Source organism: Trachurus japonicus, chromosome 21 (assembly GCF_045865225.1).
Source record: "Trachurus japonicus isolate A0001 chromosome 21, Traja_1.0".
Classification (NCBI taxonomy): domain Eukaryota; kingdom Metazoa; phylum Chordata; class Actinopteri; order Carangiformes; family Carangidae; genus Trachurus; species Trachurus japonicus.
Genome location: NC_140927.1, coordinates 14,075,510 through 14,095,414, shown reverse-complemented (window position 1 = coordinate 14,095,414; position 19,905 = coordinate 14,075,510). Strand labels below are relative to the sequence as shown.

The following is a 19,905-nucleotide window of genomic DNA, read 5'->3' as shown; positions in this document are numbered from 1 at the left end:
TTGCTATATTTCAAATAACAATTTCCTGTTTAAGTCTGCCAATGACTCTTAAAGTCATTTAAAAAAAGAAAATTAAGATGGGTCATATCAAAGAGAATAATATGTGTTTGATTAAAAATATCAGTGTGGAGCGTCTGTGTCCCCAGTGGTCCTCTATGACCGCGGGCTATTATTCTTCTATCTTATTGTTTGCATTTACTCTGCTTGCCACTCATTAACACTAACTTGATTACGGTATGGCTGAGCAGTGCTGAAAGTTCAGAATGACTGATCACTTTCAAGACTGTGGTCCCTTCCTCTCCTTCACTTATTTTCTGTCCTCTGTTGTGATGCGTTTCTTTACCTTATCCCCTCTTGATCTCTTCTAGCCTCTCATCTTCTCATCTTTCTTTCTTTTTTTTCTTTTTCCTCTTTTTTCTCACATTTCCTCTTTTCACCCTCTCTACAGTACTTCTTTCTCTTTCCATCTTTTCACTCATCTCTTCTACTACTCTTATACTGTGGTTGTGTAATCCTCCTCACTGAACCTGTTAATCTTCTCTACTCTTCGCTCTTTCTCTCATCCTAATTCTGCTTTTATTTCTTCGTGTTCTTTTTCTCTGTGCTCTGTTTCACTGATGTGTCGTCCTTTGTTCTTTTGTTGTAATTTCCTCTGATTAAGTCATTTTCTTTCTCTTCTCATATCCTTCTCTATCTTTTTAGGGGTAACCATCTGGGAGCTGATGACCTTTGGAGGGAAGCCATACGACGGGATTTCCACCAGAGATATCCCAGACCTGCTTGAGAAAGGAGAGCGTCTTCCACAGCCGCCAATTTGCACAATCGATGTCTACATGGTCATGGTCAAATGTAGGTTGAGCCTGAAAATAAGCATTTCTAAGTCTGCAAAGTTTCAACAAATATTTCACAATATAAGCTAGAAAAAAGTATTTATTGCAGAGCCACTGTAAGAAAAAGCTGTAACAAAAAGTTGTTGAAAAAGTGGAATGAACGAAGGTTACGATATTGTAACCCTAGTTATATTAACACAGGCGGAGCCCTCTACTGGACTCTATGGGTATATCTCTCCTCCAATCGCGTACGCGCGATGGCCCACTGAAATTTGCATGTACGTAGCCGGCCAGTATGGCGTGCCTACCTTTCCCGCCCTTTAGCGGGCTATATAAGCAGATGCACCGCCAGCTGCCCTCATTCCACCAAACTTCAGCGTAAGGCGAAAGAGCGGCAGGGCCCTAAGTAGAGGGCTCCGCCTGTGTTAATATAACTAGGGTTACAATATCGTAACCTTCGTTATATCTCACACAGGCTTCGCCCTCTACTGGACTCTATGGGTACAGTAGGCGAAGCCCCGATTTATGTACTCCCTGCCGCGGGAGAGGCTCCGCCCACTGACCACACCAGCTACCGGTTAGGTACCAAGACCCAGTCACCACTTTATTAATCTTAACCACCGTATGGAGTGATAACGGGTACAACTTCATCCCAGTTAGCAGCACCTGACTAGGCTGGGTGAAGTTGTGGTCTAACCTCGCAGGGGTCTCAACCCTAGACCTCCTGCGCACCTCATTGACAGTGTCCTAGCAGAGCACAGTCCAATGCAGGTGCATGACACCCTGTGGGGATCAAGTATTTAAAAACACTTGACACATCCTTCCTCTCACATGTCCTGTGACCCTACAGTGAGCACAGACCTGGAGAAGGAGCCTGATACATCCAAGAGATAGAACCTTATGAACGGGCAGGGTGAAGACCACGATGCCGCCGTACATATGTCCTCAACACTCGCACCACTGAACAGGGCCGTAGACGTCGCCACACTTCTTGTGGAGTGCGCCCGGACCACAGTGGGCGGTTCTCGACCCGCTTGACTGTAGGCTGAGAGGATGCATTTACACATCCACCTCGCCAAGCGTTTCTTGGACAGGGCTCTGCCAGCCGTCCCGTCACCATAACACACAGACAACTGGTCGGTGTTCCTGACAGTGGCTGTTCGGTCGACATAGTATGTCAACACACGCACAGGGCATAGGAGATGCAGTTTCGCCTCCCTCGAATCCTCATGAGGGGGAGGGTGAAAAGCCTCCAACTGGATGATTCTGGACCGAAATGAGCTCCTTATGTTCTTAGGAAGAAAGGAGGGGTTCGGTTTAAGGATGGCACCACTGCGGTCCCCGCGAAGGAGTAAACAACTCGGGTGGACTGACAGGGCACACAATTCGCTCACTCTCTTGGCTGACGTCAGAGCAAGAAGCAACGCTGTCTTGAACGACAACACCTTTAAGGAGGAGCGTTCCAAAGGCTCATAGGGGTCCCTTGTGAGGGCCTCGAGTACCAGTGGCAATTCCCACTGTGGTACAGAAGTGCGTGCCACTGGTCGTAGCCTTCTGACCCCCTGCAGGAACCGTTTTACCAGAGGGTGGGCGAAGACTGGACCTCCGCCCAACCCTTCATGGCATGATGAGATGGCTGCAGCGTAAACCTTAACAGTCGCGTGAGACAGCCCTCTATCAACCAAAAGCTGTAGAAAGGAAAGAGTGTCTCCCACTGAGCATGTCAGTGGGTCCACTTCCCTCTCTTCGCACCAATGCTGGAAACCTAACCACTTAGCCCTGTAACAAGCAATGGTGGATCCAGCCCTAACCGCTTGGATGGTTTTCACCACCTGTGCAGTCAGCCCAGTCCGCATTAACCTGTCCCTTTCAGGGCCCAGGCTTGAAGCGACTGGCCCAGGATCGGCAGCGCCTGTATCGCGCCTGCCTCCTGTGACAGCGCCCCCCGGATTTGGGGAATGGGCCATGGTGGGGCCGCCATCATTGTGGTCAGCTCTGCGTACCACAGAGCCGACCGCCGGTCGGGAGCCACCAGAATGACCCTCAGCCGCTCCACTCTCACTCTCTCCAGTAGCTGGGGGATGAGACGGAGGGGGGGGAAGGCATAAAGTAGCCCTCTTGGCCATGGAGCGTGTGCAAATGCGTCCACCCCCAAGGGTGGATGGTCTTGCGGGCTCAGGGAGAACCAATGGGGGCAGTGGGTGTTCGACCTGTTGGCAAACAGGTCCACCGTTGTCCTCCCGAATCGTGTCCAGATCTGCTGTACCACTTCTGGTTGCAGTCTCCACTCGTCTTCCAGGGGGCCGCCCCTTGACATGAGGTCGGCCCCCCTGTTCTCGATTCCTGGAACGTGGAGGGCTCTCAGAGATTGTAGGTGCTCTGAAGCCCATGACCACAGGTTCTCCGCCATCGCTAACAGGGCAGCGGAATGTACACCGCCCTGTCTGTTGATGTAAACGACTGTGGTGCGATTGTCGGTCCTCACCAACACGTGTCTCCCCCTTAACAGGTGACTGAAGTGTTGGAGAACCAGGAACACTGCCTGTAACTCGAGGAGGTTGATGTGGCGGTCCTCCCCCGGAGGCCACACACCACCTATCGCCCTCCCCAGGCAGGTGCCTCCCCACCCCATCATGGAGGCGTCCGTGAACACCGACGTGTACGAGGTCACTCGTCCTAGTGGTGTTCCGGTCAACAAATGTCGTGGGGACCCCCAGTACTGCAGGTTGCCCCGCACTGTTGGGGGGACTGTCAGCAGCCGAAACTTCTGCCTCTTGAGGTCTAAGCGTAGGCTGGCGAACCATCTCTGCAGGCGACGCATGTGCAGCAGTCCTAGTGGAACCACCGGGTGAGCTGCTGCCATGTGCCCCAGTGCTTGCATGACGGTCAAGGCTGTGACACGTGGAACCTGTTGCAGCTTGAGAACCTCCTGCTGTAGGGCTGTCCGTCTGGACTCCGACAGAGTGGCTCTCAGGCTGACAGAGTCGAGCACAATCCCCAAGTATTCGGCCCGCTGGTTTTGTTGGGGGTTGCTCTTCTTCCAGTTGATGGCAAAACCCAACTTGGTCAGGTGAAGTATCAACTGAACTGTGTGAAAAAAATGGCCCATTGTTTGGACCTGGCCATCACGATGAGGTCGTCCAGATAAAAGAAGACCCTCATCCCCTGGCTGCGCAGCGGTTGTAGCGCTGCGTCCACACATTTGCTGAACGTACTAGGGGCCAGGGAATAGCCAAATGGCAGCCTGTTGTATTCGTAGGCTGTTCCCTGAAATGCAAAAAGCAGGAGCTTCCTGTGTTTTGGTGCCACCTCGACGTGAAAATAAGCGTCCTTCAAGTCGATGGTAGAGAACCAATCGCCTGGTTGGACGAGTACCAGCAGCCTCCTTGTGGTTAGCATGCGGAACGTTTTGCGACCGATACGTGTGTTCAGGGCACGGAGGTCCAGGATGGGTCTGTAGCCCCCTGTCTTTTTGGGAACCAAAAAGTATGGGGAGTAAAAACCTCGTTCCTTGTCGTGAAGAGGGACAATTGACACGGCCTGTTTTGATAGCAGGTCCTGAATTTCCCCCTCGAGGAACTCTATCTCATGTTGAGAGGATAGATTCATCTCTTGTATGCCCCTGAACGCTGGGGGGAGCCCGCAGAACTGGAGAGAATATCCTAGTCTGAGGGTCCTGTCCAGCCAGTCTGTCAGTACGCAGCTGCTCTGCCATGCTTCGTAAAAACACGTGAGAGGACGCACAGACAGCTGTGGAGCAGCTTCTAGAAAGCTGTGGTACACAATTTCGGCCCTCTCCGCCGCCAAACCCGCCATAAACGGGAGTTTGGCCCATGGGGGGCCCTCTGTGAAAGGGCTGAGTCGTCCCTGAACGCACCAAGCCCGTTGTCCGAGCTCGCGGGGCCGTCCGTGAACGCATCTCTGTTGTCCGAGCCGGCGTGGTGTCACCTGAACGCACCACCGCCGCCCGGCACCTCACCGTCATGACGTCCCTGCCGCTGTTAGATCCGCCCGTGGAAATAACAGCCACAGGACCAGAGCGGTCAGACACGTTGGCCGCTCCACTGCTGTTTACCGGGGAGACAGTTCGTGTTAGCCCGGCCGCTTCACTGGAGCGGCGCGGGTTAAACGAGCGTGAGGCAGCCGTCTCGTTGTCCGGAAACACAGCCCTGCCGTGCTGCTGTGAACGATGCTTGTCACCGCTGTAGCCGTTAGCTCGGCGGTGACAACCATCGCTCGTCAGCCGGTCAACACGCTGAGCCGGACGCACCGTGGAAGTGACACGGTGTCGGCTAGCAGCGCGCGGGGCTAACTGTGTGGTCGCTACAACCAGTGGGGAGCGATATTTTCTTGTGCAGCCTCGCCGGTTGTAGCGCTCATATAGAGGGACAACGGTAGCTTTTACCCGGTTGACAACGGTGCTCCGCTCTACCGCGTCTCCCACAACGGGGACGGTAGAGGGTGTGTTGTGTGAGTGTGCTTGTGAAACCGTGACCGGGGGGGGCCTTGCTTGCCGGGCCCGCTGCGGGGATGTGACGGTGTAACACAAGCCACCGGCAGCCTGACCGACGGTGTAGCGGTGACTACACCGGCCGGGGCTGCGCGGCAAGCGGGGAGCATGGTGGAGGTGGGAGGGGGGATTTTTGCTCTGTTAGTGGAGTAACATGTTTTAATAAAAACATTTTTCACATCCACAGAACAGTGAACACAAGCAGAACATACAGAACCATATGAACAATGAGGGAGGGCGGCGAGGCAGCCTGCCGGTGCCGTCTCTCCCGTTAACTGCCACTTTGGTCGCTGTGTGCCCCAGGACAGCTTCGTCCTGGGTGTGCTGCGAGCCGCCGCGGGACGGGACGCGCTGGGGTCCCGTGCGGGGCGCAGCTGCGGCGGGCCCGCTGGGGCTGGCTGTGGGTCAGCTGGGGGATCCGCCGCGGAGAAGCCTCTTCGCTGGCGGTGATCCCTCCGCCTCGCCGTAGCGTAGCGGCGGGGCAGCTTGACCTCTCCCTTCTGCTTGGCGGCGACAGCGAGCGGTAGATGACGGCTCAGCTGCGCCTTTTCCTCCTCCAGCCTCTTTAGCCGCTGCGTCACCGTAGTGAGGAGCCAAAGAGACCAGACCGGTGCAGCCAGAAGATCCTCTCGGTCCCTTCTGGGGAGGGCGGTGAGACCTAGCCAGACGTGGCGAGAGCCGACGCCCGACAGTGACATCACTCGTCCGGCAGCAGTAGCAACTCCCTGTCTTGTTCATCTGACCGATGGTCCGGCCGAGATACTCCATAGTGTCAGGGGAAGGGGGGGCGTCGCGCGGGAGTGAAGCCGCCGCTGCTACGCCCAGCACACCGAGGTTGTTGCTGCTGCTGCTGCTAGTTGCGCGCCCAGCTGGAATATCTTGTCAAAATATTCCAGCGTGTCCTTATCCTGCAGCAGCGGTGGTAGTGGCTTTCTGTGTCCTGACCAGCCGGCTGAGTGTGGGATAATGAGCGCAGCCAGAGCGTCTTCGAGCGGGGGCACACCGGGGAACACAGTCTCCGTCTCGCCCTGCACACGCGGAGGCGGCTCACCGGCTTCGGGGGCAGTGGGGGGGCAGGGGAAGCCCGACACACTCCGCTGCAGTCGTCATGACTTACGGGAAGTTGAGCTTGATAGAAGCGGCGCCAAACACCGTCGAGCCGTCGGAGAGGGAGAGTTCATCCTCCTCGTCTCGTAGCGGCGGCGAGTCTGCAGCAGAGGCTGAGGCGGGTCTGGGCGGCGAAGCTTCATCAGGCGGCGTGGAGGTGGTGTACGCTGGAGCGGCGTCCTCCTCCTGCCGTCGCTGCTCCAGCCCGGCGGTGGCGCGCTTCCTCCCGAGACGCCCGAAGCAAAGAAGATGTAGGTCTGCCGGGGCGATGATCCCGGCAGAGGCGTTGTTCCTGAAGCGGCGACTCCATCCTAGGAGCTAGTGTGACAGTGGGCACTCGCCGACGCTGAAGTAAAAAGGAATGAGGGCAGCTGGCGGTGCATCTGCTTATATAGCCCGCTAAAGGGCGGGAAAGGTAGGCACGCCATACTGGCCGGCTACGTACATGCAAATTTCAGTGGGCCATCGCGCGTACGCGATTGGAGGAGAGATATACCCATAGAGTCCAGTAGAGGGCGAAGCCTGTGTGAGATATAACTGCATTTATGTACAAATTTAATCTAATGAACAAACACAAGCTATTTAAACTAATAACATACACATTATTTTGTTTGTTCTCATCCACATGGAAAACATTCACAGTGTAGGTACTAGGTAGGTCAAACTATGTCAGGCCTTCAGTTACAGTAATAATGCCAACAAAAGCTAACAGGAGTCAGGAGTCACACAATCCAGAATGATCACTAACTGAAGAACCTCAGAGTGACAAAGCTTAACTCTTTCGCGACCTCAATTAATTGCTCATCACATCTCTCTGAGACCGCATGTTTTTAGCTATTTATTTACCTTTTTTTCAACGTCAAAGCGAACACTGTACAAGGCTTAGAAACAAACGGTTTTCGCAGCAGCTTTTGCCGTTTGCCATCTGCTGTCTGCCGGACTCCATGTGAACGAAGCACAATTCTCATCTCTGATCTGAGGTTTAATATTAACGCTACACTGGTCATATCTGTCCTCCTAGTAGCCGTGGTCGTCATGCAAGTCGACCAAAGCTATCCTTACTCAGACAATACCAAAATCACACATTAAAAACTTTTTGTTTAATGAAAAAGTTGTGTTCAGCTCTGTTGATGTTTGTGCACATGCGCGAGATTTACTGCAAGATGTTCTTCCGTGTTTACATCATACATCCAATGGGGTTCACAACGACGAACAAACATCTTGCAGCAAAAGTGCTCTCATAGATTTTCTTGCCACTCTACATAGTATTACAGTATTGTACATAATGTTTTGTGTGCAGCCCTGCAGATAGCATACCATAGAAAAGCCAATAAATTTTAACAGTAATGAGAAGGCCAACTGAGTTTTAGTTGAAGCAAACATAGTTATGCTTTTATTTTGTGATTACCAAAATGCCACAGCAGATTAATAAAAGAGGGTCTATGTGGTGTCAAAGATATTTTTAAAGCTGAACTATTACTTTTCAGAAATCGTAAGGAAATCCTTCAGAAATAACAAAGTTTAGGAGGGGTTACTGGAGAAGATGAGTCAGGAACTCTCATTTTCCTGGCCGTGACCCACACCACCAACACGTGGGCCTTATGGGTCAGTCACTGCTGTCATGCTGTCAGGCTCTGTGGTCACAGGCGGTGTTGTAACCTCTGGCCACTGCTGCCAGGACAAAGACTTGGTGCCAGTGCCACTCCGGCCTTGTCCTCTACTCTCCAAGCTGTAGCCTTTGGCCCTCACTGTCTCCTTGGCGCTCACTGACACGCTGAACCTGTGCCAACCTGGCAAGCAAACACACCCACACACGGCAGGGAGAGGTCACAGTCACCTGCCTGTTACCTGCCTCTCTTTTGCACCACAATATATACAACGCTCATACACCCACTTACACACTGCTGCATGTGTTGAGAATGTACAAACTAAGTACCAAGAGAAAAGATGAGAACTCTTACATGTGAAATCTCCTGTACCTGCATGCGTGAACATGTGTGAAAAGCTGCATCTCTGTCTTTCGAATTCCATGTCTCGTGTCCCCGGATACCTAGACAGGCTCCACTCAGGGCCAGATCACATGATTGCATTGGCATTAAAACGATGTGTTCACAGAGAAATTGGCAGAAGAGCACATTACTCCATATGGCCACTCCAATGATGAAACAGTATTTATCTTTAGACTGGAAAAAGTGATTACAAGACCGAGAATGTCATTAAAAATCTGTAATTGTTCATCGTGGTATAAATAGAAATTGTTTGGAATCATGGAAGATGGTGACATTGGTGACAGTGGCGCAGGAGGCAGAGTGGGTGGTCCAAAAACGGAGGATACACAGTTTGAATCCTGCTCCATCCCAGTCGTTGTCATTGTGTCCTTGGGCAAGACATCTTAGCCCCCTTGCCTTGTGTGAATGCATACGAATGTGTATGAATGTTTGGTGGTGGTCAGAGGCGTAGTTTGGCGCACACTGGCAGCTATGCTTCTGTCAGTCTGCCCAGACTAAGTTTACCACCACCACTATGAACGTGGTAAGAATGAATAATGGTTTGTGGAAAGCACTTTGGGTGCCATGAAAAGCAAGCCATTATTATTGTTATTATTAAATGTATAGTCTTTTGAGACCTTCAGAAATTGATCATTTTAGATCTTAGTTCACTAATGTGATCTTAGCCATAGGGTTAGACACATATGTGCCATGCAGCTTGCAGTATTTCTTTGGCACAGGTGGAAATAAGTGGGAATGGGTTTGGTGGGATTAGTAGCCTTCTGTGCTAGTAGCCTCCTCTGCAGTTTTCAGTGTTACTCAGGATCTTTCATATTCAGTGACACTTCACACTGCAGCCACATGTGCATACTTAAAATAAAAAATGCATGTTATTTAGGGATCAAAGGATTTATATAAAAGTCAAATTATTATGAATGATTTTATGCAAATAGCATAGCATAGCATATTTGACATAATCTGCACAGGCAGGACCCTTGAGGTGTAATGAATACCATTAATGAAAAGCCAATCGTACTGCATGTTTCCCTACAATCCACAGGTGCAGTTAAATTCACAGAAAGTCAATGAATAAAAATTAAAAAAGGAATGTTGACAAGGCTTTTGTATACTGTGAAGAACATTAACATTTATTTAATTTAAAGGGTTAAATTAAAAAAAATTAAAAAATAACCACAAACCACAGGTTCAAATTTCAGTATCCTTGTATTTTGATCTTCATGTTTCTCAAACACATTTTTCAGGCTGGATGATTGATGCAGACAGTCGCCCCAAGTTCAAGGAGTTGGCTGCTGAGTTCACTCGAATGGCACGAGATCCCCAGAGATACCTAGTCATCCAGGTAGGTTAATCTGTGTTTTCTTTTCTTCCAAATGGCTAAGAAAAAACAGAAATGTGTATCTATTGTTTTGTATGTATTGTGTTTTGTCATTGTCTATTTTCTTTTCCAATTCATACAGGGCTTAGGGTGTTAGTAGATAACAATATTCATTACAGATACATTCCATTTTCCTTATTGCTTGTGCGTCATAACTTAAATGATTGTGCTTGCTAGGCTTAAATTGGTCAGCAAATATAGCACAGCTTTCATCATAAGCCAGTGTTGAAATAATAATAACACAAAACTTTGATTCAAGCTTATTAATTAAAAAACAAGGATATTTGGCCAGTTAAGATGTAAAGACTTTGAATGTGACAGAAATACTAATACTAACACCCCCAAACCAACCTACACACACAAACACACATGTACACACACACACACACACACTCTCACACATTGACAAACACACACACACACACACACACACACACACATACATTTACATCAACACAACTTTTCTCAGGGTGATGATCGCATGAAGCTGCCCAGTCCCAACGACAGCAAGTTCTTCCAGAGCCTCCTGGATGAGGAGGAGCTCGAGGATCTGATGGATGCTGAGGAGTACCTGGTGCCACACTCCTTCAACATCCCACCACTGGCATACACTCCCCGCTCACGCATGGACTCCAACAAGGTATTTTGTTTTTGACTATTACTGTCATTTGAGATTGGAAGCATCAGACTCACTAGCAGTGAGTTGTTTGAACTGATGGCTTTTTCCTTTTTTTTTCCCCAATAACTGACTGAATCTTCTCAAGGTGTACAATCCCTCCCTGCATATAACTTTGCATTAATGTCCCTCACTAAAATCTCTTAGCCAACTGACTGAACTGAGTTGCCATTCATATTTTCTATATGAAAGTGGAATTTCACATTCAACATGGTGATAAGGGAAGGTTGTTGTTCATTCTGCAAGTTTCAGCTTGTCTCTGAGCTAAATGCAGCTGTGACCTTGACCCATCTGTTTGCTTTGCATTTTGAAATAAGTGTTCTTAATTGTACATAGTGGTAATCATATGTTGAATATTTGAAATCTGAACCATTTTGAATATTTTCCAAATAAAAGTAATCATTGTATTAAGTCTGAGTGCAAGAGGCACAGATGTAAAAAGTGGTTACGTATTTATTTCAAACCCAGTTGTTTAGAAACATAGACAATTAAGAAATGTAATCTCCCAACCATCCTCTAAAGTCCAGAAAAATATTAAAGATGCCAATTAAATATTTTTTACATTCATGATTATAATCAATCAATAATTGAAGAGCTCTTTTCCAAAACGCGATAAACGCCAAGTTTAAAAAAAATGAGTTTGTCACGCCATTTTGCTGTGTACTGAGCCTATTACACTGCTCCATCAACGTATCACGTCAAATCGCTACATTTCCCTGTTTAAAAGGCACCGCAAGATGCAGTTCTCCTCCAAACCGCGATAAGCGCCAAGTCTATTTTTAGCCAAAACGCGACATCTCCTCCCTCTCCTCAGAATTCTATGAGCAGCTCCATGCAGTCCAACATGGCGGTGCTCTGAACCCAGGTCTGTTTTCAGTCATTCATTCAGTAGTTTCTGGGTTCTGTGTTAATTACTGTATCTGTTTATGTGGTGGACACTGTGCCGTTAAGTATACCCCCACAGCCCCCGCATACCGTACGAGCCCCGCCCCCGCCTGTAACGCCGCGTGTCCTCCGTATCAACGATCGATTTTCTTTTTTTTTCTTTTTCTTTTTTTTACACAGCAAAGACGTAGTTTTGTTTACAGCAACATGTGCTCGCATCATGATAACGTCTGTATTTTGACTATTAAAACTTCCATAGTCCATAGTTCTCTTTGTTTAACATGTAAAGAGACAGACATCATTACCGCCCCCCTCCCTCCCTCCCCCCGACACACACACACACACACACACACACACACACACACACACACACAGAGAGAGAGAGAGAGAGACACACACGCAGCACCTCAGTGATGTTCTCATGTCATGTTGGTTGGTTTTTCAAGACAGAAACCATCAATTTTTGTTTTTTTAAATGTGGATTTATAGCGTTTTGAGAAAAAATAAAATAAACTTTGAGTTTTTAATCAACAATATTGTTGTTTGATTTAATAATGATTGTTCAACATGTCCAGACTGAGCCAACAATCATTTTAACAGGATAAATTGAATATTAACAAAATGGGTGGGTCTAGGTAAAAAATGTCATTTTCTGGAAAACTATTAAAATGGATTTATAGCGTTTTGGAAAAGAACTCTTCAATTATTATTATAATCATATATTTTCTGTACTTCATAAAAGGCAGCACAAAACTATTCATACTTAAACAAATTAAGCCCTTGTATTATTTAAAATTCAGCTTGGTATGTTATTATTTTTGTCTTTTTGTATTAGAGATTAAGTTGCTTTTCGTTTCATTTAACATGCACTCTTGATTACCATTTCTTATTAGCATTTATTTCTGAGTGAAGCAGCAGGGTGACTGGCATAGAACCATGACGGGAAAGGAGACAATATAAAGTCAAAGTAGTCATTAAGATCATTGAGATGGTTTCTAAAGAAATGTGGGGATGAGTTTTCACAGCGTGTGCTGCAGGACTGTCCTGTTCAAACTCAAAAGACTGAGATCTTGAAACTGAACTCACACAGCCTTCTCGGTTTCACTCTCATCTTCCTCCTGCTCTCTTTTTCTCTGTCTCTTTTCTTGGTCTTTCTCCATTGTGAAACTATGGTAATTGCTTTCTTCAAAATTGGGATTTGCAGCCAGACTCCCTCTGTTCTTCAACTGTTCAAATGTTCATCGTCTTTCTTTGGACTTAAATCTATCACAAAACCAGTCACACAGCCAGGCAACTCAGCCATTTTGTATTCCAATATCCCCCTGTGTTTGTGTCAGAATAAAAATGCCTGCTGAATGCCAATGAGAGAAATGACTTCTGTTCCAGTTCTGTTTGGTGTATTTTAGAAGGATGAAAGATAATTTATTTGCATAATATTTGTAAAGTTATCCTCTACCATTTTTGGAATCTTTTATTAGGATGGATGCAGAATTAATTTGACTAATTTCATATAATTACATTAATGCAAGTGAATAATGTAAATGATGTAATAAACTCAATTATTGCAGCAAACAAAATATAATATTTACATATAAATACAATCTTCACTATTGCATATCTTAAAGGGCTTTTTCTGGATTCCCACATACACATTGTTATCAGAATCTTTGGAACTGCCGTGATTAACATGCCTGACAATGAGACTTTGAGTTCAGGATCATTTTTGACCGTGAAAACAATTAGGTGAATGGTGACAAAAACACTGGGCATGGCCACAGGCACCTTGTGCTCTCACAGGGAACATTTTAATGGGGCTCTTTACTTGGGGCGCTTGACTCTCCTAAATATTCCATTAACTGTACCACGGTTCACTTTGTCTCCACAACGGGTGAATTTATTCCCTCGGTGGTCTTTGTAGTCAGGATTTTTTGAGGAAATAATATGATTGCGATTGGTGAATGGATCTAATGACTTCACCCATGATTTAAAGTTGTGTTTTTTTACCTTTTGTGGTGAGGCTAGTGACTGTGTTTTCTGTTAAAGTTAGCGAGACAGAAGAAGGGGAAGGAGACGGAGGTGTAAAAGAGGACTGAGAGAGGGTGATTTAGTAGCTGTAGTTACAAGGGAATGAGAAGACTGTGTGAGCTCTAGAGCTTTGACTAATACCCCTGGGCTTAAAGTGCAGACTGCTGAATGAGAAAGAAAGGAAAAATTCAACAGTGACAGACAGTGGGAAAAAAAAGATACTGATGCATCAGTATCATGCCAGTACTCACAAGTTAATAGTTGCTGCTCCTTTTGTGCTTGTGTTCTATTATATCACCACAATTTCACTGTCAAAACACCATAAATAAAAAAAATTTCAAACATCATTGACTAACTTACCCATATCTTATTCCTTTTAAAAAAGGCTGTGCTGTTCATGCTCTGATTTTTGGGACAGGCAACGCCACTTTTTGGTGGGCAACGTGATGATGAATAGTCGGGGAATCTGTTAAATAAAAGTGATGCTCTTAGGAAAAATTTGTACCTGCATCTTAATTCACAGACCAGAAATCCAGGAACTCAGCCCTTTCAAATTGTGTCTTGAGGAAAAAATAAATGCAACAGGAAAATTACATATTTTCTGCCTCATTAGTAAGATTACAGACTTCTCCGACGTCATGTTAGGGAAAGTAAGTGATGGATGTAAAACAGAAAACAAAGCACTTGCTGGAAAAATGGAGGAACGGAGATAAATCAGGATGAGGCTCCCAGTGAGGTTCTAAAAAGCTCTTTTTTGTTATGAGCATAGACACAAATGCACACAGCAGGGCAGGCCTGATATGGCTACTTTAAGACTTTGCTGCATGGAGCCTTTTAATTAAAAACCTTTTAATTAAATTGTCCTTGGCAGTCATGCTGCCATATCATTGTTTGGCACTGCTGTTTGTCTCCCCTGCCTGTCATATTGGAATATTACAGATGAACAATGGTACAAAGAACTTGAATTCCACATTTTATGATTCATAATATTTTTGTTTGGTACTTTTATTACATTTCTATTATTTAATTTTGTATTATATTTACTTCTTTGTTTGCTTGGTTTATGTACTTTTGTGATTCACCAGAACCTCGACCTGGTGTGTAGACTGGGCAATACACAATTATCTCGTCAGTTGGAGAAGAAGCTGAACTTTAGTCGACCTCAGAGGCACAGGACAAAAAAAAAAACCTCTCCACTCATATTTGCCTCATGGGATTTGTTTCTTTCTTGGCAAATTGACACTCTTTTAATTTGGTCTCACATTCATGCAGCTCTGTCCTGAATAAATTTTCACTCTCCTCCCGCTCTACCTAGAACCAGTTTGGCTACCAGGACCCGAGCTTCAGCATGGAGGACATGCTGGCCACCCTCCCTCGAGTGGTCTCTGTTCCACCTGTGTCTGGGAGCTGCCTCCCTCCACAGGACCTGTCCTCAGGGGGGCAGCTTGCTGGTGGATTTGGCCGTGGCAATCAAGATGACCCTCGCTGCAATGGCACGTTAAGGAAGCAGGCCTCCCCTAGGTCAAGCACCCTCGGCGCTGTCTCAGCTCTTACAGCAGGACAAGGTAGAGTGTTATCTGAAAGTTGTGGAAACCTGGAGGACTAGTTAGTAAGTCATCCCCTCACTAGGTGTGAGTGAATGTGTGTCCCCCAAATCAAACCAGCAGGTGAGCAGAAGATTGAGAGAGACAGTTAGTTGTTTATCTGCAGGCACTGTTCAACTCTGATCAACTGTGTTTACATCTGCATAGCATTGTGAAGACTGATACAGGAGTTCCTGCTAATGGTAACACTGTATGGTTCTCGAGATGTGATCGTCCAAAAGTGTTGTTTTACAATGTTGACAATGTTAACAGACTGTGAGTGAGTCAAGTCCATAAAATGCCAGTTTTAATGAGGTAGTCAATGGCTGTTATGTCTGCTGCCACACATGCAAAACAAATTCTGTGGTTATTTGGGCAAAACTTTGTAGAAAACATTTTCAGGCAAAAATGAATATCGCCTGGGAAAAAAAATGGTATTATGAGGAAAATGCCTTTTATGAGTATTGTGAATACGTGTGTAGCATTTGTTGGACAGGAGTTTTACACAGTGAGTAGTAACATGAAAAGGCTTTGACTGTGCCATATCACTGATGGCTCTATTCAGGTGCTGGTATTGATCTCTTTGTTGTCATGAAATGAAAATGCATCTCAGGTCATAAGCCCAACTCCACAGAGTTGTTGAACTTTTGAGCTGTTAAATGTACCTGCTAAAAGGGTAGAGAAACTAGATTCAGTTCCTAAATGGATTGCACTGAAAATGCAAGGTGCTTGTTTATTGGTGGAGATAAAAGATAAGGGTTTTTAGAGCACCATATTTAAGAATTTTGGTTGTGTTTCTTTTGTTTGTTTTTGCTTCCCAAGGTGGAGGAGAGGACAGTGGACAGCGTTATAGTGCCGATCCAACAGGACTTTTAGCAGACCGTGGAACAAAAGGAGACAAGGACCAGGATGGCTACCTGACAGGCATGAGAGACAAGAACAACCCAGGTTAATTTAACGGTTTAGCAGAACACCTGAACATGTCCATGAAGGATTTTTGGCTGGAGGGTAACACTATCTCCTTTTTGATTTCAGACTATCTCAACCCTGTGGAGGAGAACCCCTTCGTCACACGTCGCAGGAATGGTGACGCCCATGCAGTCATCGACGGAGCAGGTTGCCACACCCTGCACATTTCCGGAGCTGCTGCTGCCCCCAAGAGCCAGGCCACCCACAGGGATGATGAGTATGTCAATGAGCCACTGTACCTGAACACCTTCCTTAACCCTGGGGACAAAAACGGATTGGCTGGCGCCGTCGCCATCGCTGGCCCTGGGTCATCTGTTGCCCAGTCAGTATCGCAGACAGTCAACCCATCAACATCAAGCTACACCGTCTCATCCACTGGATATGTGGTAGCTCCTGGCCACCTCCCCCACTCGTCATACCCATCACACACCCTGCATCCAGGGCATTCAGGACACGCTCTGCACTCAGGCATCACCAGCAGCACCATCATGTTTGATAAGAAAGGCAAGAAGGCCACTTTTGACAATCCTGAATACTGGCAGCATAGTCTCCCCCCAAAGTCCTCACTGCACAACCCTGAGTACCTGCAGGACTGCAGCACACGCTTCTTCTACCGGCAGAACGGACGCATTCGCCCTGCTGTAGCCGAAAACCAGGAATATTTGTCCGAGGCTGCTATGAAAGCTGGCAATGTGTTGCCACCCCCTCCATACAGACAGAGGAACACTGTGGTGTAGTGACCCACCTGTAGCACAATGGAGGGATAAGCAGAGGGGATAAGGGTGGAGATAAGTGGGCTGTGAACAGTCCTTTCGTTTCCTTGCAGTACTTCTCAACCTGGGTTCTCCTTGCACCCTCCCTGAACACTTCTCTCTGTTATATCTGATTGCAAGTCTTTTATTCTCACTCTAAGGTTCTGCCTTTTCTCGACAGGACCACGATAACAGTTGCTGACAGCCTCACCTGGCACTCAAACCATCCTCTTCTTTTCTTTTTTCTTTTTTTTTGCTCCATCCATCCTTGGCGCCTAAAGCAAGTAAAGACATCTCTTTGGGGTTGGTTCTTTTCTAGAGATAACTGTCCTGTTATCATTAGTCCAACACAATCAAAGAAAGATTGAATTTAGATGCTTAATAGAATAAAACAGAGGAATAAACCAGGGGTAGCCCAAAGAGAGGATTATTGCCATGACCTCACGTGAATTTTGATTTGCTTTTCTTTACAAATGCTTGAATTACTGTTCACCATTTCACCACTTTCATTTGCCTAATTTTCCACATGGCTAGACGTTCACATTTCTGTATGCAAACATTACTATTGCGTGCATGTGATCTGTCAAGTGGCACATTCACATGGTGTTACTGTATGTCGTGACCTACCAGCAAATCTGCAGTCATACTCAAGAGCCCAGATGTGGCTTGCATGCCTGCCCACATGCTTCTTTGACTGTTACATGTTTTACATGTTTCTACAGCAGTAATGGAATTCAAACACTTCTCACACACAGCTCATATCGTACCTAAAACATGTTAACATGCCAGCAGCCTTGACACACCAGTAATACCTATACATTAATTCATAAGTAAATGCACACATTCTGACAGATAAGAATGCTGCCACTTGAAATACATTCTGGTGGAGAGGTTCAATTGACCTTGTGCAGGGATACAGCAAGGGTCAATAATGGAAGTCAGTGATGCAGTGCAGAAAAAGGTTCAACAGGGAAGCAAATGTCAGCACACTTTCGTGAAAGGCTGTGATATCACACAATTTGGTGGAGAGCATTCAACAGATTATTGGCATGGCTAGAGAGAGATTTAAAAAGGTTGATCGCTCAGAGGATGACCCTTATCTCTCTACGCTGAGATCCCCCCTGTCCTCTTTCTTCCCCACCAATCCAGTCTGAAGAGCCAGCAAACCATCCAGTTCAATCCCACCTTCATGAGATCATTGTAAGCAGCATCGTGACTGAGATAACCAATGGTAATTGCTACACTAGGATTGATCCTTCAATGGAACTGGTGCCCGGGAATGGACAACACTTTTAAAGGGCAAGGTGCATGATTGTGGAGAACATTTTAACAGGCCATGAGGGAAAGATATAAGCATTTATAATATGGATCAGAGCTTGTTTTTTGTTGTTTTTCTTTCTTCTTAGGCATCAGGGATCTACTTTACTTTGTCACCTTGTCTTACAGTGGATGTGCTTAATGATGGACAGGATAAACAGCACAGTCACCCAGCCACAAAAAAGGCACTGTGGAGATGGCAGAGGCTAACCTTGCAGAGCTGTAAATAAGCCAATTACATGTCATTACCAGATCGGCATAATCCCAGACAAAGGCTCAGTGGACCGAACTGTGTCTGGAAAGATGTAAAAGTACATCAAAAGATGAGGATGAAAGATTTTTTTCTCACCTCTCTGTGTTAATACTATTGTATGTCAAAAAAAAACACAAAATTATCTTTGACCACACAGTCACGACTACAGGACCTTGCTCTGTCTCTTAGGGTTAAGGTGTTTCAGGAGGAGAGACTGTCAAAACTGTCTTAAGAGGCCTCCTCCCCAGTTTTACCATGGAGCACCACCAGAAAATGGGACACTTTCTTTTGTATTGGTGTTTGACATTAATGGTGTAACATTACAAGTTATCACTGAATCCACTGATGGCTAGCTTTGTGTACTCATACAATACTGCCAGATGCTGCAGTGTGCTCTGATCGAGACTAGTAGCATCTGTCATCAAATGACTTTGAAGCCCAATTTAGGCCTGGGTTGATAATTTAATAGCACTTAAATGCTCTGGCACAGCCAAATGACTTTGCTGTTATTCTCACTGTTAGCAGCAGTTCATTCAATTTTTTTCATTATGCTGCAACTATAATTTCCAGTGAGACAATAGTTCCCACTGCACAGAGGCCTCATGTTATCTCTTTTATTAGGCATTTTACCAACAAAGGCACATCCCTCTACCCTCAAAAGAATATCATACTAATGAGGCAGGGCAATATAATTATGTAGACTGTAAGAGGATAGAAATTTGTTTTCAATACAAGTATGGTTTATGCTATCCCTTTAAAATCTGCTGTTTACTACACTATTAGGAGCAGTGTTACAGGATTTTTGCACCAATGTTATGAAATACAGTGATTTTCTAGGGGTATTTATGGGGTAATCTAGTGATTTAATATTGTACTTGCACAAAGTTGGAGGGCACATACTGTATAGACAGATTTTTAAGAAGTGGTAAAAGTCCCTGATGTGGGGCAAGCTCCACAAACACTCCTACATTTCCCAAAATGCAGCATACTCTAACAGCATCTACTGATACACTTCCTGATCCCTAGATGCTGACTTCTTTCAAGCCACAAAACTCTAGTTTATACTGCTGGTTTTCTTTTGGCATATTTAAGTCTCAAGCCTAAACCACGAAAACCCCAATGATATTTTAAGGGTACCGGGATTATGTTCTCAAATTTAAGAAAGCTCCATCCAGAGCCACAAGAGACGGTGTGCAACTGTTTTCACAAGCTGAGTTTTACTACTTGTTTCAAGTTAACAAAATATTATGTGAAGCCAGTGGTGTGCCCCTTTAATTATAGAACAGACATTCCCACCTTCTTATTTTATCTATAGCTAAACAGTTGTACAATGTGAAAATGTACTATATCCCCATATAGTATTTTAATATGAATCCACAAAGTGATAGATTATTCCTATCACCCACCCAGTGATAATACCATGAAAGGTTAAGACCAACTAATGCCTGTTAATGTCTTAGTCCTGACATACCAATACAGAACCACTGTTACACAACCTTGTGCCTCAACGTCGCAAATACTGGGTAGAGGGAAGATTCAGACAAGCAGTGCTGATGATTTATGGTCCAAAACACAGATGTTGCCCTGGCACAGTGTTTTCTCTCCCTCTCAGGT

General features: G+C 45.9%; 1 protein-coding gene across 2 annotated transcripts in view; it reads left to right on the top strand.

Moving 5' to 3' along the window:
• The window catches only part of erbb4b (erb-b2 receptor tyrosine kinase 4b), a 323,074-nt gene extending 304,571 nt beyond the window's left edge, over positions 1 to 18,503 (top strand). Inside the window, exons 23-28 of one of the 2 annotated variants that reach the window (XM_085766219.1) lie at positions 703 to 849; positions 9,698 to 9,795; positions 10,301 to 10,471; positions 14,733 to 14,982; positions 15,823 to 15,948; positions 16,036 to 18,503. In XM_085766219.1, coding sequence (XP_085622345.1) covers positions 703 to 849; positions 9,698 to 9,795; positions 10,301 to 10,471; positions 14,733 to 14,982; positions 15,823 to 15,948; positions 16,036 to 16,706 — 1,463 coding nt within the window. In that variant the 3' untranslated portion in view covers positions 16,707 to 18,503. The remainder of the gene's footprint in view (positions 1 to 702; positions 850 to 9,697; positions 9,796 to 10,300; positions 10,472 to 14,732; positions 14,983 to 15,822; positions 15,949 to 16,035) is intronic. The other variant, XM_085766220.1, reaches the window with a different exon arrangement.
• Positions 18,504 to 19,905: the final 1,402 nt, after the last annotated feature.